The sequence below is a fragment of the Stegodyphus dumicola genome, chromosome 4 (assembly GCF_044657685.1).
Source record: "Stegodyphus dumicola isolate Sdum_Otavi_A_Nest chromosome 4, ASM4465768v1".
NCBI lineage: Eukaryota > Metazoa > Arthropoda > Arachnida > Araneae > Eresidae > Stegodyphus > Stegodyphus dumicola.
This window is the reverse complement of record NC_140771.1, coordinates 53,792,034-53,810,695: the sequence shown is the minus strand read 5'-3', so window position 1 is coordinate 53,810,695 and position 18,662 is coordinate 53,792,034. Positions and strand designations below refer to the sequence as shown.

Sequence of the window (18,662 nt, the reverse complement as noted above, 5' to 3'; positions counted from 1 at the left end):
CTAATTTCATGTTGGGAAACACCTTCAGCTGTCGAAAACCTGACCACACCACGCTGTTCCTCTTTTGGAGCGTCCATTATGTCACGCTACCGTCTTCAACCCAGTGTAAGAGCGCCTTAAAGAACTTTAACCTCACACTTTCGCGCCACTTTCGTAAATGAAGGCTGTCTCTGTGCTACGCGCATGAGCCGCAGATGATGGACTGAACCATTCTTGCTAAGGAGGGGTTGGCTCACTTTCATTTGACTCGCCCTTATATTAAAATCTCTTTAAAAATTAATAAATTCTAATTTTTTACATATTAGCTAGTCTGCAAATATTAAGAATGGAGCTTTATGTTACACATACAACCAATTACATGACAAACAGAAATTTCAATAGCAATTACAATTTAAAAGAGTGGGAAAAAAATTACTTTTCATATTAGCAACATTCATTAAGTATTACGAAAACTGAAGAACAAATCATGAATAATTGATACTAAATGGTTACAGAAATCTATGTGGCAGTAATAACTAAACATGCATTAAAAAATTACTAGTCTAATTCTACCCACGTTTAATAAAAGTTTTAAAAATACTTTAACTTTTATTACAGTTGAAGCCCGAAATACTAAAAACAGCATGCTTATGAGTGACATATTCATCACTCATGGTCAGAGAGGCATTTTTTTAGATTAATTAAAGCAACAAATAGCTAAAAAGATTTGATTAAAATATTTACTACCCCCAACAGTCATAATCACAACAAGATAAAGACAATTTTAAACCTCAGAGAGAATACCAGCAACACTTTTTTAACTGCATATTAACATAACCAAAAAATTCGGGGAACGTGCAGAATCATCCACTGCTTCGTGTGTTTCTCAAAATCGCCAGTTTGAAAATAACAAGTCAAAGAATTGCACAAACTTGGTATCCCTGTACACATCAACCTATTTTCACTTAATAAAAATCAGAGAATTACACACTCCCTTGACTTTGTACATATCGATACGTGCAATATGAGTAGGCGATTCTGCATCAACTTGAAAATAACAAGTCAAAGAATGCACAAACTCAGTATCCATGTACACATAGACTTATTTTCACTTGGAAAAAAATCGGAGAATTGCACAAACTTAGCATTGTGCACTCGCTTGATTTTTGTCCATGTACACATCAATACGTGTATTATAAGTGGGCGATTCTGCACTTTAATCAAAAATTCTTATTTATTGTATTTCAAACAATTAAGATTGAGAAAATATAATTTCATACTAAAACGCAACCATTAAATAAATGTTTTCAAACACTGATACAAAATATATTGAAATTGGTGCCATGAGTAATCCCTCATGTATTACTTTTCAATTCAAACTCCAGTTTTAGTGATTAATGATGAAGGTTTCATTTATTTGTCCAACGACCAATGTAGCATAAAATGGGAATTACTAAATAGATGTTCATTCAACAATACTCATGACTACATGACAATCAAAATTTCATTTTAATAAAAACAGTGCTGCAATTTAAGCATTTGCTTTATAATTCTTATTAACATCACATGTTCTGACAAAACAGACATTTAAAATATCTGACCAACAGTGAATGTGCTATGCACACATGTTTAACAAAAGTATAACATTTCAAACAATGGTTTTCAGAACATATAATTTTATCAACTCTCAAATGGCTTGTTATTAATTATTCATTTCAACTCAGGATTTCCCTCATCTTTAGTCTCAGGCTAAAAGAAAATTAGAGAAATATCTACTTAACCCTCCATGTACTGCTCAATTTTGATACATTCTGGTCCTGAAGTACGGGACTAATTTTCTCTATCTTCGTATATTACTATTCACATCTTTATAAATAAAATTAGTATAATGCAGGAATTTTAATAGTTTTAATTTTTAAAAAACATGCAATACGGTTCACACTATTACAGCGTGCATGGAATAAAAATACACAGGATTATTTTGATAAATATACATGCTAATTTGTATTCGGATCTAAACATAAATCAACTTTACATTTTTCACACCAAATGCGAGTCTCTTTATGTTTTTTTCCTCCATTGTCTTTTTGGAGCAACACATAGCACATTGCCTTCTAGATTCCTTTTTACCAAATTTGGTGGTACGTGGCTGGCACAATGCCTCCCTACAAGGCAAATAAAGTTCATAATACCATCACTACACTGTACTGATGAGCATGCAGCAGAAGAGTATTTGCCAAAGATTTCCTTGATCACAGCTAGCTTGAAATCAAGAAGGGATTTTTTCGGGTTTCTTATTTTTCTGTATATTATAAACGAATTCCACATTCCTTGATCCAATATATGGAAAAATATTTTTTGTGATATTTACAAAGTTGTTTTATTATAGAATAATAATAATTGTAATAGTAATAAGAAATAATTGTACTTCCTTACCTACCTTTATCTATACACCTGTAGTGCCATCTAGATGCGAAACGAAACGTGAAATATGAATATTACAATATTCTCCGCCTATACAGAAACAAAACAGAATCCATATTGAAAATAAAAGAAATAAATTTACGCACATAGTTTTTACACAACCCGTATTACACATCAGATTTCGTACCTCATGGAATAACGAGCAACTTTAAGGCTTAGAATTTGATAATTTATGGATCCGAACTATGACATCATTCAACCTGTTTAAAACTGTGTAAGAATCATCCTAAGATGACTGTGGGAACACTGATGCCTTCAAATTAGATTTCGTAACTACACCCCGTCACCTTTGTTGAATCGATGTCCTGTAGGTCTCATGTTATCGGGCCTTCATCTTTACCATTGGCAATTTGACTCATTCTCGTGCAAAATTGTGTATCACTTCAAACTGTGGCTGGAGATCTTCAATATACACCTCAGCCGATGAAGGCATATCTGAAGAGTGACCAAACAGCAGATCACAGACGAAGGAAATGACCGCAAAGCATCTGGGATGGAGAACAGTCGGTAGTCTCAAGGATAGCACTGTGATAGGCAAGTGTAAACAGTTTCTTGTCCCAGTTTCTGGAAAGCATCATCGAGAGATTATTAAGGATGATTCGACTAAACCTTTCTATCATACTGTCTGACAGAGGATATAAAGGTGTTGTCTTGGTTTTGTCGATGCCAAGTCTTCCAGCTGGTCTGTCCTGTCACTCCCCGAGTCTCGATCAGCCGAATGTTGAAGTTTAAACTTTCTGTGCGACCGGAGTCAGCAGCCCGTATCTCATTTCTACCATGGAATAATATTGGCAGCTTTCTGAAGAGTCTTCTAGACAGGGCATCAGCATTTCCAATGATGCATAATTATGTCCTATTCGTGAAGTCTCTATATCCACCTGGCTATATGGCCTTCAGAATTCTTGAAATTTAAGAACCAGGTCAATGATGCACGTTCCGCATGGAGCAGGAATTTTTTGCCGCAGAGATAATGACATAAATGTTCTATGGCTTTAAGTATAGTGAGCAACTCTTTACTGGTGACAAAGTAATTCCTCTCTGGTTTAGACAGAACTGCTGCAACAGGCCATGATACATTCATGACCGTTTATTTCTTGGGACAAAACAGTACTGACACTTCACTGCTAGCATATATGTATATGCTAGCAGTGAAGGAGAAATGGTCTGTTTAGTTGATGATATGTCAGGTTTGGAACTGATGTTAAAGTCTGCTTCAGTTTCTTACATGCATCCTCACATTCTTTTGTCCGCTAGAATTTTTGCTTGCTCTCTGTCAGCTTCTGAAGGGGGTCTTTGCGATGCAAGAAAAGTCCTTTACAAATCTCCTATAGTAGTGGCAAACTCCCAGGAAACTTCTCAACTGATGGACATTTTTGGGACATCTCCGATCTTTAACTGTTGACACTTTTTTGGATCTATAGACACACTTACAGCAGAGATGATATGTCCAAAGTAAGTCACTTCCGGTCTCAATAGTTTACATTTAGTAGGACTCAAATTCAGATTGGCTTCTATCAGTTTGTGAAGCACCAGCCTAATATTTTTTAAATGTTTTTCAAAACTCTTTACAAGCACGATGATGTCATCCAGGTAAATCAGACAGGCTTCATAGCAAAAGACTTCTGAACTAATAAGGTCACCATAAGGAGTTCAAATGTTGCTGGCGCAATACAAAATCCAAACAGCATCACCTTGAACTGCCAAAATCATTGTCCAGTAGCAAATGCCGTCTTTTCTTGGTAGCTCTACGTAGCTTGGATGTAGCTCTACATGCCAATATCCACTTTTTAAATTAAACATCGAGAGCCACTTGCTTTCAGAAAGTCATCAGTTCTAGGAAAAGGATAGTTGTCTTTCTTGGTGAGGTTATTCAACCAGCTATTCAACAGAAAATCTAGTTAGAGTCTTTCTTTCTGTCCAGGATGATAGGTGAGGCCCATGGAATTGGTTAGGTTAGGTTAGGTTATTTAATTACGGTAAAGCCTCGAGGGCTATCAGCCTAAGGGGAGGGATGCCTTCGTGGAGAACTTTCTAAGGGAAACTGACTCGTGTACATGTTAGATATGGGGAAAGCCACGAAAACACCCATGCAGCTAGCCCGTTTGCGGGATTCGAACCTCGGACCAAACTACCAGTGTTCAGCGACTTTACCGCTCGGCCGCTGGTGGGCGCCCATGGAATTGGTAAAGGCTCAATAATGTCTTTTTTTTTTTTTTTTTTTTTCATGTCCTTTAGAAGGTTTCCTATTACTTCCTGTTTAGATATTCGTAGATGCCTTGGATACTGCTTGATTGGTGGATGATACTCTGTATTAATATGCTATGTTAAACTGGTTAAGTCAACGTCAAAAGATGAGCAGGAGTTCGAAATTCTTGAAGAATACATTCCATAATAACTCCGATGTTAGCCCTTTTTGAAGACATGGATTCTAGAAAGTTAATGTTTCATCTAACGCAGGTCACTGGAGCACACACTGTAACTTCACCTTTCCTAATGATTTTTTCCCTATCAGTTACACTGCCAACTCTTAGCGGGATGACAATTCTCGATAAGTCAACAAGTGCTAATACTCCTAGTATTCCTTGCAGGGTGTTACAGTTCTTGGGATATTCCATGATGCTGTATAATCAATTTCCATTTTCACCTATGGATCCAGGAAGTAAATATTCTGTTCTTGGTGGTACTGTGATATCATCTTGAGCTCTGATTTGGTTGGCAGATTTTACCCCTTCATCATCAATTCCAAATAATGTTATGTCCTCAGCGGCACAATGCAGTTTGTTATTCTTAAAGTCCAAGGAAAATCATATTTTCTTTAAAATCTAATCTGAATATGCAAGGGTTGGTAATATTTGCAACACATGCCATGTGATAGAAGGAAGGACTTCCAAACGTGATGTTACAATTTTCCATTGATGTCGATTTTATCTCAGGACACAGTATGGAGTGTAAAGCAGGGAGGCGTTCAGATGAGTTTATCTTCTAATTATTGAGCCAGATCTTTCTGGATGATAGTAACATTCACTCATGTGCCAATGGTCATATTGGAAGGAACTCCATTGATATGTCCCGTAATGAAGAGTCTATTACTGAAACCACTCATTACAAAAATCTGAAGTGCTTTAAACCAGAGCTTGTTATTATCTTTCAAACTCAGTTCAGCAATATGGCCACTAATCTGTTTCTTGTGTGCTTGCTGGAGAGCGATCTTATTTTCCATGCCCTCAAGTGTTCTGCAGTTCCTTTGTATGTGGCATTCAGCACTGCAGTTCCGGCACTTTAGAGAATAAGTTTGATGCTACTCCTATTCTGTGTCTACACATTGACTTGCTTGGTTAAATAGTCTATATGAACAGTCAGCTGATCCGTTGGCTGTTGGACTTGAGCAGCTCTGACTCGTATCAGTCTCAGCGAGTTACTTGCCGGGCTGCCTTGAATTTCTCGGCATACATTAGAGCACTTTTTAAATTTTTGACATCTACCATTTGTAGAGCTTTCTGTATTTTAGGATCTCTAATGCCATCCATGAAACATTGCAAGGATTTCCCTTGCTTCTGTAGGGCACTCCAAAAAGGTGAGATGAGACAGCCTTTCAACATCTGTGGTGAACTCCTGGACTTTGGCGAGATTTAAACTGAAGCTTGCTATAGTATTTTAAAGTTTTTACACTTCTCACCAAAGCGCAACTCCAACATGCTGATAAAGCTTTGAAGTCTAACCTCTGGTTTTGGGGCAGAGTTTGAAGGATATCTGCTACGTCTGCTCTCACAGAAGCGATGAGATGACAGTCTTGAGTAACTCATCCATTAGTGTCTGCCACTACAGAAAATTGTATCTTATACACTTGCAAAGGGGTCTTACCATCATATGCGGATAGCTTTAGAGAGGGAGGAGAAAGCATGGATAAAAATTTAAAAACATCAAAATTGCTTCCTGCTGTCACTAAGAATTTTGTTAAGGTGTCAACTTTCTTGATGACAGCAGAAACTTTGTAATCAATCTGCTGTTCCATTTCTGAAACTCTGTTTCATTCTTCGTGGACAGAAGAAACACTTTCTTCAATTTGTCAAATTTTATTTTTAAATGCATTTGTTCTGGCTTCCATAGCCTCAAATTTGTTTTCTATTATGACGATTACCGTATTTGACGGCATATAAGACGCACTTTTTTTCCTAAATTTGGTCTCAAAAAAGTTTCCTGTGTCTTATACGTGAAGGACACAGGTTAACTTTCAATACTGAATGCTATTTTTAGCCCGGATAAAGGTCTACACACACAAAACTTTTTCTACATCTGCCATAATTATTTTGCGCATGCGTGAAATATCTGTTGCCAAAAAGCAGCAAAGCTCGAAGCTAATGTCGAAGTTCGAACAGGTTCGACGGTCACATTACGTCTATGGAGCCTTTCCTTCTTACATAGACTTTCTTTAACTCAGCCGACACACGTGTCGGCATCGGTGCTACTCTGTATAAGCGTGTCGGTATCGGTGCTTAAAACTATTTGTTTAAAAAAATACCCTGAAAAATATGACTACAAGAAACAAGAGATTAAGCTATATATTCAGTATAAACTAGGAGTGTTAAATTACGCCAAAGTGCATGGAAGGAGAGCAGCAGCAAGGCATTTTGGTCTACCCCCTACCGAAAAAATTATACGTACTTGGCGACTGCAGGAAGATCAACTGAAGACTGCTAAAAAACAAAAACATAACCTTCGATTCCCAGCTCCATCTTGGCCTGAACTTGAAACTGCCATAAAAATGTGGTTGATAGATAAGAGAAAATCTGGCATAAGTGTTTCAACCAAAATGATAATCAATGAGGCCAAAGGATTGCAGAAAAACATGGGAATCAAAACTTTTCAGGGTCTGAGGGCTGGTGCTACAGGTTCATGAAAAGGCAAGGCTTATCAATGAGCACAAAAACAACTATTGTACAGAAAATGCCAGCAGATTATGAAGAAAAAATACTAGCATTTCATAGGTTTAATATAAATGCACGCAAGAAAACTTCTTTTGAGCTCGGTCAAATAAGGAAATATGGATGAAATTCCAATCGCATTTGATGTACCATCCAACAAGACTGTGAGTATTAAAGGGTCTAAATCAATAACCATAAAAACCAAAGGTCATGAAAAACCTGATATACAGTAGTTCTAACATGTGCTGATGGCACTAAACTACTGCCGTTTTTCATATTCAAGAGAAAAACTCATCCGAAAGAAAAGCTTCCAACGGGTGTACTTGTCCATGTTCATCCGAAAGGCTGGATGGACGAAGGTGGAATGAAACTGTGGTTACAGAACGTATGGGCGAGGCGACCTGCTGGACTCTTAAGAAAACCCTCTCTTTTGGTTTTGCATCAGTTTATCGCCCATAGAACTGAAACCAAAAAGAATAAAGCGAGAGAATTAAAAATCCAGATAGCTGTCATTCCTGGTGGACTGACTAGCCAATTGCAGCCTTTAGATGTATCGGTGAATAAGCCATTTAAGGAAAAAGGGCGAGAACGAAGGAACAAGTGGATAGGAGAGCCACATCACGTACTCACACCCTCAGGTAGAATGAAGCGGCCCTCTATTTCACAAGTGTGCAAGTGAGTAAAAAGATCTTGAGAGGACGTAAAGGCTGAAGTAATCAAGTCCTTTAAGAAGTGCGGGATCAGTAATGCTCTTGACGGAACAGAAGACAGCGCATTATTCGAAGAAGGTGATACTAGCGATGACAGAAACAGTTAGTGATGACGATAGTGAAAAGGAGTTTTATGGTTTTGAAAGTGATTAAAGTCTAATTTCATGATAGGCAACGTTTTCCTTGAATCTGTGTTTTTTGTGCTTTATTTTGTATTATGTTTGATTGCTTGCCGTTCATTCATTTATTCATTATTGAAATTTACATTCAATACATTGTTCAAAATAGCTTGCCGTTTGCTAATTTTCTTTAATAAAAATATGTTTGGTAATTGCATTCAATGATTGTTTATTTGGCTTTTACAAAACGTGAGAACTAAAAGAAACCCCATTTTAAGTTATTGTGGTACCACGCTATAGCACGGACTATTGAAACTTTTTTTTCCTTGTGTGTGGCCTTCTAAATAAGGGTGCGTCTTATATGCCAGTATGTCTTGTATGCCAGTATGTCTTATATGCCGTCAAATACGGTATTTCTTTTTTTCATTTCTCTTACCTGCTTTAATCTTTCCTTAAAGAGCTGTCGTCTTCTTTGATTCTTGGCCAGCTCCCATCTTTTCTTCAAGAGATTTCATATATTCTTTAAATATTCTTTGCCTGCTTTCATATCTTCTTTGAATGTAGCAAAGGCTGCTAGCAAATATCTTAATTGCTACTCTCTTCCATCACTCTTGTCACTGGCATTTCACCCCACTTCGGACACCAAAATTGTTGCATATACATGGGTTTGTAATAGACTGAATGTACACAGGTCCAACGATAAATTGATAAATTTATTTTTATCAAAAGAAACACTTCAGATGTCTGGAATGTTCCACTGAAATACTCGTACACGTTTTCACAATATCACAGGGTATACTCAGTAGTTACACTTCAAACTACTAGTAATGTTAAACACAATGCAATGTAAAGGACATCTAAAGAGATAGCTAACCCGCAGATATCTCAGTTCATGCTCAACTAACAACTTGCCACGATTATTTTTCATTTGTAATGTTCTTTCTATAACAGTGCCCTTTGGAAATTAAATTATTCGAAGTTTCCTCTCTCGATTTTCAAACCAAAAGGGGGAAAATATGCAAGGAAATATAGTACATATACAGTGGTGGCCAAAATTGTGGACATATTTGGAAATTTTTATGTTTTTGAACATTGTATGCTTATTGAAAATGTTAAGTTTCACAAAATGCAAACTTGTATATATCATTTTAAAGAGAATTTATTACTGAATTCAATACAAAACACAAAATTCAATTATTTGCAATACAAAAAAAGTTAAACGATAATAGTTATCGATATACATTAGATAGTGATGATTGCAGTGAGTTATCAGTACTTAGTAGGATACCCTTTATTTTTGATTACAGCTCCACATCGACGTTTCATTGAGCTGACAAGAGTTTTAAGCTCTTCTTTCGTTATTACATGATGCCAGGATACAATTATAACCTCAATTAGTTCCCTTTTATTTGATGGGCGCCTAATTCGGGCAAGAGTTTTCAAACCGTGCCACAAATTTTCGATAGGATTGGTCAGGACTGTTTCCTGGCCATGACAACAATTTAATGCTCTTTGTACGAAACCACTCTTTCGATATTTTGGCCGTGTGGCAAGGAGCAGAATCCTGCTGAAAAATAAATGAAGCATTGTTGGGAAAGATCTCTGATGGAAGGTAGAAGTTTTGGTTCTAGAATAGTGTCAATGCATTTTCTGGCATTCAGTGTCCCATCGATGACATGAAGGCGACCAATACCATCTGCTGACATGCATGACCAAATCATAACACTAACTGGGTTCTTCACAGTTGCTTGAATGCAGTCAGGATGTAGCTCTTCTCTTATTCTACGTCTTACATATTTTCGCCCATCACTACCAAATAACGATATCTTAGTTTCATCACTCCATATAACTTGTGACCACTGAGCATCTGTCCAATTAATGTGTTCCTTTGCCCACTATAGTCTTTTTTTTCATTGCTGAAAATTAAGATAAGGCTTTTTTCGTGGAATTCTACCTCTCAGTCCAACATCTGTTAATCTTCTCCTGATTGTTCTTGAACTGACAGAAACACGAGCATCATTTAGATCACATCTGATGGCCGCTGATGACATTTTTCTATTTTCGAGACATAGTCTTTTTATTCTTCTGTCATCAATAGATGTAGTGCACCTTTTTTGGCCTTTTCCTTCTTTGTTTTTTATTGAATTTGTCTCCTGATATCGTAAACAAAACTTTCGGACTCCAGATGTAGTCACTGAACTACCCACCTGTCTTGCAATTTCAGCATAGGAAAGACCACTTTCTCGTAACACAATAATATTACATCTCTTTCTAGGTGTCCAATCTACTCTTTTATTTGATATCATTGCTTCTTGACTAAATATTAAAAATTTTACAAAAATTCCTACTTGTAATTGCAGTGTATAAGAAACAGATCCTTCTTCTACAGAACAAAGCAAAATAATGAATTGTTTAAAGTGTAAACATGATGTCCGCTTCTACTGGCAGTTACTAACATATGATTGGTTCTCAGAACAAGAACAGTGATTGGCCAGGAAAGCTAGACATTACAAACCACTTCATAACTGTGTTTTTTATTTATATTAAAGTACATATAACTTTTTTTGTATTGCAAATAATTGAATTTTGTGTTTTGTATTGAATTCAGTAATAAATTCTCTTTAAAATAATATATACAAGTTTGCATTTTGCAAAACGTAACATTTTCTATAAGCATACAAAGTTCAAAAACATAAAAATTTCCAAAAGTGTCCACAATTTTGGCCACCACTGTAGTTTAGAAATCCTAATTATTATCAAGCACATTTCTGAAGATATACTTCTCAGGTTACATGGTAATTAAATAACAGATTTTTCTGTCAGACAGTTCAAAAGGACACTCAATACATTCTGCTTTTGGAGCTATCTATATTATATAAGTAAATAGTATAATTTTTATGGTACTAACCTTGCCTTGCTTGTTTTTCACCACAGACAAAAATTCAGAAGTTCGATCTCTGCAAGTCATCTCGCAAAAAACGATCTTTTGATTATTGCTTAAGTTGCTCGAAGAAAAATTCTTAACAGGGTCAGATATAGTGATTCTGTAATCAATCTCTCTTTCTGAATTTGTTCGTCTACGCAATGTGGTCATTGGAGATCCAAAATGTACATAGAATGAAGGCTAAAAACATTTGAAGAACAGAAATATTACACATATAAGAAATTATGTACTTTATTAATAAAATTTTTTCACTCCTTGAATCTCAGGATTCAGAAATTTACTACTTGAATTCACAGGCAAATTTTACATTAAAAAATAAAACATTTTAAAATAAAGTGCTTATATACCATAATTCAATTTGATACAGTACAAAGTCTTTAATCCGGACCTTAAAGTACAAACTTTCTGCGCAAACATAAACTCATAATGCGTTTACGCATGTGCGTTTAATGTATAACGGACAGTATAAACTAGGCTAGAACTATCTAATTATCTATTTCAGTTAATGTTGCAGATTGTGCTGTTCTTTAATCTTCTAATTTGATCCGGCTTATTATTTTTTGCAGACTGTTAGAGCAATTTTATAAAAAGTAAGCCTTGAAGTTTCGATTATGTCAAAAAGAGGTTCCGATTCTGGTGCTGCCAAAGGATCTAAAAAAGCGAGAAAGCATGTTTCGATGTCCATCAAACAAAAAGTGGAATTGCTGCAAAGAATGGATACGTGTGTGTGTGTGTGTGCGTGTGTGATTATGGCAAAGCATCCATGGCTATCTGCTTAAGAGGAGGGATGCCTTCGTGGAGGACTTTCTAAGGGAAACTGGCTCGTATACACGTTACACATGGGGAAAACCACGAAAACGCCCATGCAGCCAGCCCGGTTGCAGGATTCGAACCTCGGACCGAACTACCAGTGTTCAGCGACTTTACCACAAAAAATGGATAAAGGCATGAAGAAAGTGACAGAGAGGTTAGGGAAAAAGAAAAAATTTCGATCGACAAGTTAGTCGGTATTCTGGACACAGCAATTACAGGACTTGAACAGCGGAACTTTGCAACTGAACAGGAAATTATTTCTGTTTATAGAATTAAAGAGAAAGTATTAGCACATAAAAAATGAAGCAACTTAAACAACTGACATTGAAAGAAATGTTTAATAAAGTAAACAAATAAATATTAAGCATTTTTTTTTTTTTTTTTTTTTTTTTTTTTTGTAAATTTTGATACCCTTTAGATCATAACTGCTCTTTATTTCATAAATTACGGTTTCATATTTTTAATTTTAAAATTTCTGAATGCCATCTTACCAGATTTAAATTGATGATCTATAATCCGGAAAAACCCCTAATCTGGAATCACCAAAGTCCCGATGAGTCCGGATTAAAGACTTTGTACTATTACAAAAAAATTCTTTACAAAAAAGTATCCAAATTTCTCAAAGCTATAACCCACCTTTATGAATGAATATTCTACTGTCAAAACTGATGATAACTAAAACCTTTTCAGTCATGAGATGTGCATATGAACAACCAAATGGATAAAACTCCTTACATGTACTAAGACTAACTTCTCATAGTCCAAGTATATAAGATTTGGACTAATCTTCAATAAATTTTGCATTTTGAAAGAAATTCCGATTTTTACTGTCATATTTTGAAAATGGGGTAAAAGTATATTTACGGATACCTCTTGGTAAAAATTGGCGACTTTGGGGGGCACATGGATACCGAGTTTATGCAATTCTTTGACTTGTTGTTTTGTCTTTGTGTAGCGGCAATTTGTCAAAAATTGCCACTACACAAAGTCAAAATAACAAGTCAAAGAATTGCACAATTCATTATCCATGTACACATTGACCTATTTTCACTTAAAATAAATCACAGAATTGCATAAACTAGGCATTGTGCACTCCCTTGACTTTGTCCATGTACACATTGATATATTTTCCCTTAAAAAGTCAAAGGAGCACCCAATTCTAAGTAAAAGTATATTTATGGAACATTCAACTACTCAGGTTACCATAAATGAAACAACTTGGGTACCCTTCAATCTACTCTAACTGAAAATGGTACTATGCGCGATACATGTTACAATAAAATAGCAAGTACAGTAAATTTTGCTATCTTTCCATAAGCTACAAGTTGAACCATCTAAACTCTTTGTTTTATATATACAAGAGAGAAATTATACTGCATATTTGGTATATTAAATTTCAGATACTCTTCTGTTATTGGAAATGGATTCAGAAATACATGCATGTATGGATGGATATATTTAAGTAGGTATATATATGCACATACATGTATACATATATGCACATACATACATGCATACATTTCTGAATCCGGTCTTGATAACAGAAGAGTAACGATTTTTGTTACTTATTCTTTCTGATCTTGAGATATCGACTCAAATCAGATCCTAAAATTAATTGTAGACACATAGAAAAGAGTACCTGCCATTGTTGAAAGGCTAAGTACATATGTATGTATATGTATATACACATACATGCATTTCTGAATCCAGTCCCCAATAATAGAAGAGTGCCGATTTGTGTTACTTATTCTTTCTGATTTTGAGATATCTACACAAATCAGATTCTAAAATTAATCGTAGACTGTACGATTGCAGACACAAGGAAAAGAGTACCTGCCACTAACCAAGGCCTAAGCAGTCAGCTTTCACACATGTGAATATTCTAAAGATCAGCCTTAGGGGTTACTATTACATTTTGAAGGTGGTAAAAAAATTGCCGCGAAAATGTATGCGCATAAGCACCAAATCTAGCAAACCTGACCATTTAACAGCGTGCCAAATCTAGCGTGCATGCTGATTTCAGATTGCGTAAGTTTATATAGTTCTATATTTCTTAAAGACGCCATTGAAATGCTAGTTTAATTTTTAAATCCCTTTTTGATATCCTATGGATTTAACACTTTGGGGTACTATTCGGTTTCGAGGGCCGTAAAAAATCGCCAAACTATTGTTGATGCCAATGCTGCCAAAAGTAATTGCGGCAACCCTAACGCAAGAAAGGAAGTATAATAGCAAATAACTATCTAAATATTGATGTTTTAATTTAGATGAAAGGTTAATTTCATATAATATTTCACTACCAAATTATCGCTAAAGCATAATATCTCATTGGTTGTTCAAACATAATTTTCTATAATGTGTGATGCCTTTTCTTTGAAAACATTTTCGGTAAAGTGCTGGATCGCCCGCTTATTTCTTTGCCGCTTTTTACAAGGGTAAAAACAATTGGAATTGTGTCAATTTTCTTTTACTTTTTAAGTGACAATAGGTCGATGTGTACATAGATAAAGTCAAGGGTGTGCACAGTGCCATTTTTGTGCAATTCTAGGATTTTTTTTTGTAAGTGAAAATAGGTTGATGTGTACATGGATACCGAGTATGTGCAATTCTTAAAAATGCGTCAAGCAGTGGGTGATTCTGCACTTTACCCAAAATTCTATCGCAGACTTTTCATCATAGGCAATTCCCAAATTGTTAAATCCATAGGATATCAAAAAAGGAATTAAAAATTAAACTAGTATTTCAATGGCGTTTTAAGAAATATAGAACTATATAAACTTATGCAATCTGAAATCAGCACGTAGGCGAGATTTGGCACGCTGTTAAATGGGCATGTTTGCTAGATTTGGCGCTTTGGTGCATACATTTTCGCTGCAATTTTTTTACAGCCCTCGAAACCGAATAGTACCCACTTTGGGAATCGCCCATGACAAAAAGTCTGCAATAGAATTTTGGGTAAAGTGCACAATCACCCACTGCTTGACACGTTTTTAAGAATACCACATACTCGGTATCCATGTACACATCGACCTACTGTCACTTAAAAAGTAAAAGAAAATCGACAAAAATCCAATTGTTTTATCCTTGTAAAAAGCGGCAAACAAAGAAGTGGGCAATTCTGCACTTTACCGAGAATGTTTTCAAAGAAAAGGCATCATTCATTTATAGAAAATTATGTTTGAGCAACCAACGTGATGTAATTATGCTTTAGCGATGACTCGGTAGCGAAATAACGATGCAGGCATCCATTCCGTTATGTTTAGCAATTTTTATATACTTAATTATAATAATGATCTGAATAGTTATTTACTCTTATGCTTCCATTCAGTCATGTTCAGCCCTTTTTATATAAATTATAATAATAGGAAAGTATTATATGAAATTAACCTTTCATCTAAATTAAAACATAATTCTTAGATACTTATTTGCTATTATAATACTTCCTTTCTTGCGTTAGGGTTGCCGCAATTATTTTTGGCAGCACTGGCATCAACAATAGTTTGGCGATTTTTTACGGCCCTCAAAACTGAATAGTACCCAAATTAGCAACTGACTACTGAACTCTGTTACTAGTCATTAAAAAATACAATAATATAATCTAACAAAATATAATTACACAAATATTAACATAATTTGAGTTTCTTATTCTAATTTATTGATTTCCATGACTGTATAATACACTCAAACATTTTCGGCAGCTTCCCAGATTATATCATAATCAGAACTATAAATGACACTGGGAAAAAGTTCTCTTAAAATTTTAAATTTTTTACCAATTAAATTAATGTTGTGTCTATGTGATATATGTAAATACTGCTCCCAAATTCAGTAATTATGTTTATTCAGTAATTATATTTATTTAACTATTCTGTGTAAAATTTCATTTTTGAAATATTTATTAAGTGAAACATCAAACGAAGACCAGACTCAGATCACTAACAAAAATCGGTTATACCCATTTATTCCTTATTGGAAAATTATCATTTCTTTTCAATTTAGATGTCCCCCTTCAAATGTATTTTCCTGTTTGAAAAATATGCCTTGAAAATAAGGATGTAAAATATATGTACATAAATACACTGCGCTTTTCAGATCTAAAACATTTTGGCTAATCTTTTCAATATGGTAACAGGTAGTTTGGCAACATTTTGGTAAGGCAATACAGGTTACTAGCTAGGACTTTAGCAGTGTACGTGGATAAAGTAAAGAGTGGTAATGCCATTTTTGTGCATTTCTGTGATTTTTTTTAAGTGAAAATATGTCGACATGCACATGGATGATACCGTGTATGTGCAATTCTTAAAAACGCGGGAAGCTGTGGGCGATTCTGCACTTTGCACTTTCTCCCGATTTCGCACCTAATCTTCGTCATGATTAAGCACTTTTGTTCCATAAAAGTTCTAGCATGAGCATAATTCGGCTAGCAGATTGTTGGAAAAAAATGTTAAGTAAAAAAAAAGCATGCCTTTACTTCGTGAAAGCAAAATGGCGTCTAAAAAAAACTAGCAGGTTGCTGTAGCAGGGTTGGTCGCCAAATTTTCGCCAAGTTACCATAATCCGAAAATTAATAAACATTTTTTTTTCAAAAATGCATTAACCACTGGATCAGTTTTTTTATTTACAGGAAAACACTCGAGGGCTATCTACCTATGAGGAGGGATGTCTTTGTGGAAGGCTTTCTAAGGGAAACTGGCTCATATTATACAAATTTACCTCTCAGCCACTAATGGGCCACATTTACCATCCCGTCATAAACTTTTTTTTCTTCTTTTAGAGTCCATTTTTTTCACTTCAGCATTTTCTTTTGCCTCTCTAATGAGTAATTCCTGAGCAAACTTTCAATGACTACTAAGTGAATGGTGAATGCTTAGTAGTGCTTCTAAAGAAGATTTAACAGGCAATGGGAGACGTTACCTGTACAATTCCAAAGAATTTAGAATTAATAAAGATAACATGAAACTTGTACAATACCATAGGTGAGCTCAACCTTACTTGAAAACACTGGCTACAAAATAAAGCAAATGTCACATGTATATAATTTAATGCCAACTATATGATAATTTTTAAGGAAACATGGTTAAAGTAAAAAGATTTCTGTTTCCAGATGATACACCATAAGATTATTGATTATGTACTTCCAGAAGCACATAGAAGACCGTGCTAAAGTTTTCACCCCTTGATGCAATCTTTACTGCTTCTATATTCTGCCATCCAGTGTGGCTACATGCATGGCAGAAGCTCTGGATCTAAAATACTAATGTTATATTTCAGAAATGGGTTGGTTTTTAGTACATTGTATTTGATAGAGATATGCACATGAGCAACGATTTGAGCAGCTAAGTACATGCATGGAGGTGACAATTTATGTTATACTGAAGATGTGATTCTACAGCATATGGATTTGCTAAGAAACTGAACATCTGAATAAGAACTATGCATAAAATTTTTCATGAACAATTTGGGTACAGAGAAAAACATTCATGTTAGATAGACAATTTCCATGTAATAAAAATGTCCCCATAAAAGAACCTTAATCTTACGCGGCCTGATGCAGTACCCTAAACAGGATAGTTCCCCCCCCCCAATATAGGCAATGAAACATATAATCACCTCATGACACTAGAAATACAGAAAATATCGATGAGACCAAAAATGATATCTCCCTATAAATTTAAAAAAAAAAAAAAAAAAAACACTCCATCAATAAAAAATTTCCTAGATAGCTTTTGAGAACATAATGTATGTTCTTGTTGATTTCCCCATCAAGGCACTGAATAATTGCATCCATTATTGAGAGTGGCATTCCTAGTAGCATGACAATGCCTTACCACACTCCGCCAATAGCATATGTTCTACATAATCTCATTGTGACCTTTATGACTAATTTACTACAGTAAATTATATACACTATATAACAATATATACTACATAATGTTTTTAATTTCTTACTAAACTTCTTTTATTAAATTTCCACTTTCTTACTAAACTTCTTTTATTAAATTTCAAATTTCTTACAAAACTTCTTAATTTTATTAAATTTAAATTTCATACGCAGTTTTTAGAAGAAAGAGTGTCATTTTAATTTTTCATATGATCTTAAAATTTGGCATTTAATATTACATTCCGAAACATATTTTCACATCTACAGTAAACTACAACTTTTGGTTAGTTAAATAAAAGACAATATTTTTTTTTAATTACTTAGTGATTTAGTTACTCACATTTGAACTATAGAATGCACAATATAAGCGTATACATACAAAAATATTTCATTCCATGAAATACATAACAGAGACTACATTAAGAGAACTCCCAATTACTTACTAATAAACAACCGCAACACAGCGAGTAAGGCAACGTCACGAAAAATTTAATGCAAACAGAAAGCTTCCAGATGCCAGTTGAGTACTTCTGTACAGTTAAAGATGGCGCTCAGAACGCTATAGTCGTCTCATCAGTAAAATGCTCCATGGTTTAACGCAATGTACAATTTTTACGATGAATGTGCTTTCTTTATTATAATAAAATTGCATAAATGAAAGCTATAGCCAGAATTAAAGAAGTTAAAATAAAAGGCGGAATGCACAACTCCAGAAAGCCCAACGACCATATTACTTCATCATCATTGATTGACAGCAGTAACAAATTAATTTTATTTTTGAAGCGGTATGGGATCGTGTATTACGTGTGG

General features: G+C 35.0%; 1 protein-coding gene across 3 annotated transcripts in view; it reads right to left on the bottom strand.

Moving 5' to 3' along the window:
* Positions 1-18,415, bottom strand: part of Syx5 (syntaxin 5) — a 97,994-nt gene extending 79,579 nt beyond the window's left edge. Inside the window, exons 1-2 of one of the 3 annotated variants that reach the window (XM_085814889.1) lie at positions 18,296-18,415; positions 11,123-11,338 (exon numbers count right to left, since the gene is read on the bottom strand). In XM_085814889.1, coding sequence (XP_085671015.1) covers positions 11,123-11,308 — 186 coding nt within the window. In that variant the 5' untranslated portion in view covers positions 11,309-11,338; positions 18,296-18,415. Of the gene's footprint in view, positions 1-11,122; positions 11,339-18,192 lie in introns of all 3 variants that reach the window. The other 2 variants (XM_085814888.1, XM_085814890.1) reach the window with 2 other exon arrangements.
* Between the last annotated feature and the right edge of the window lie 247 nt (positions 18,416-18,662).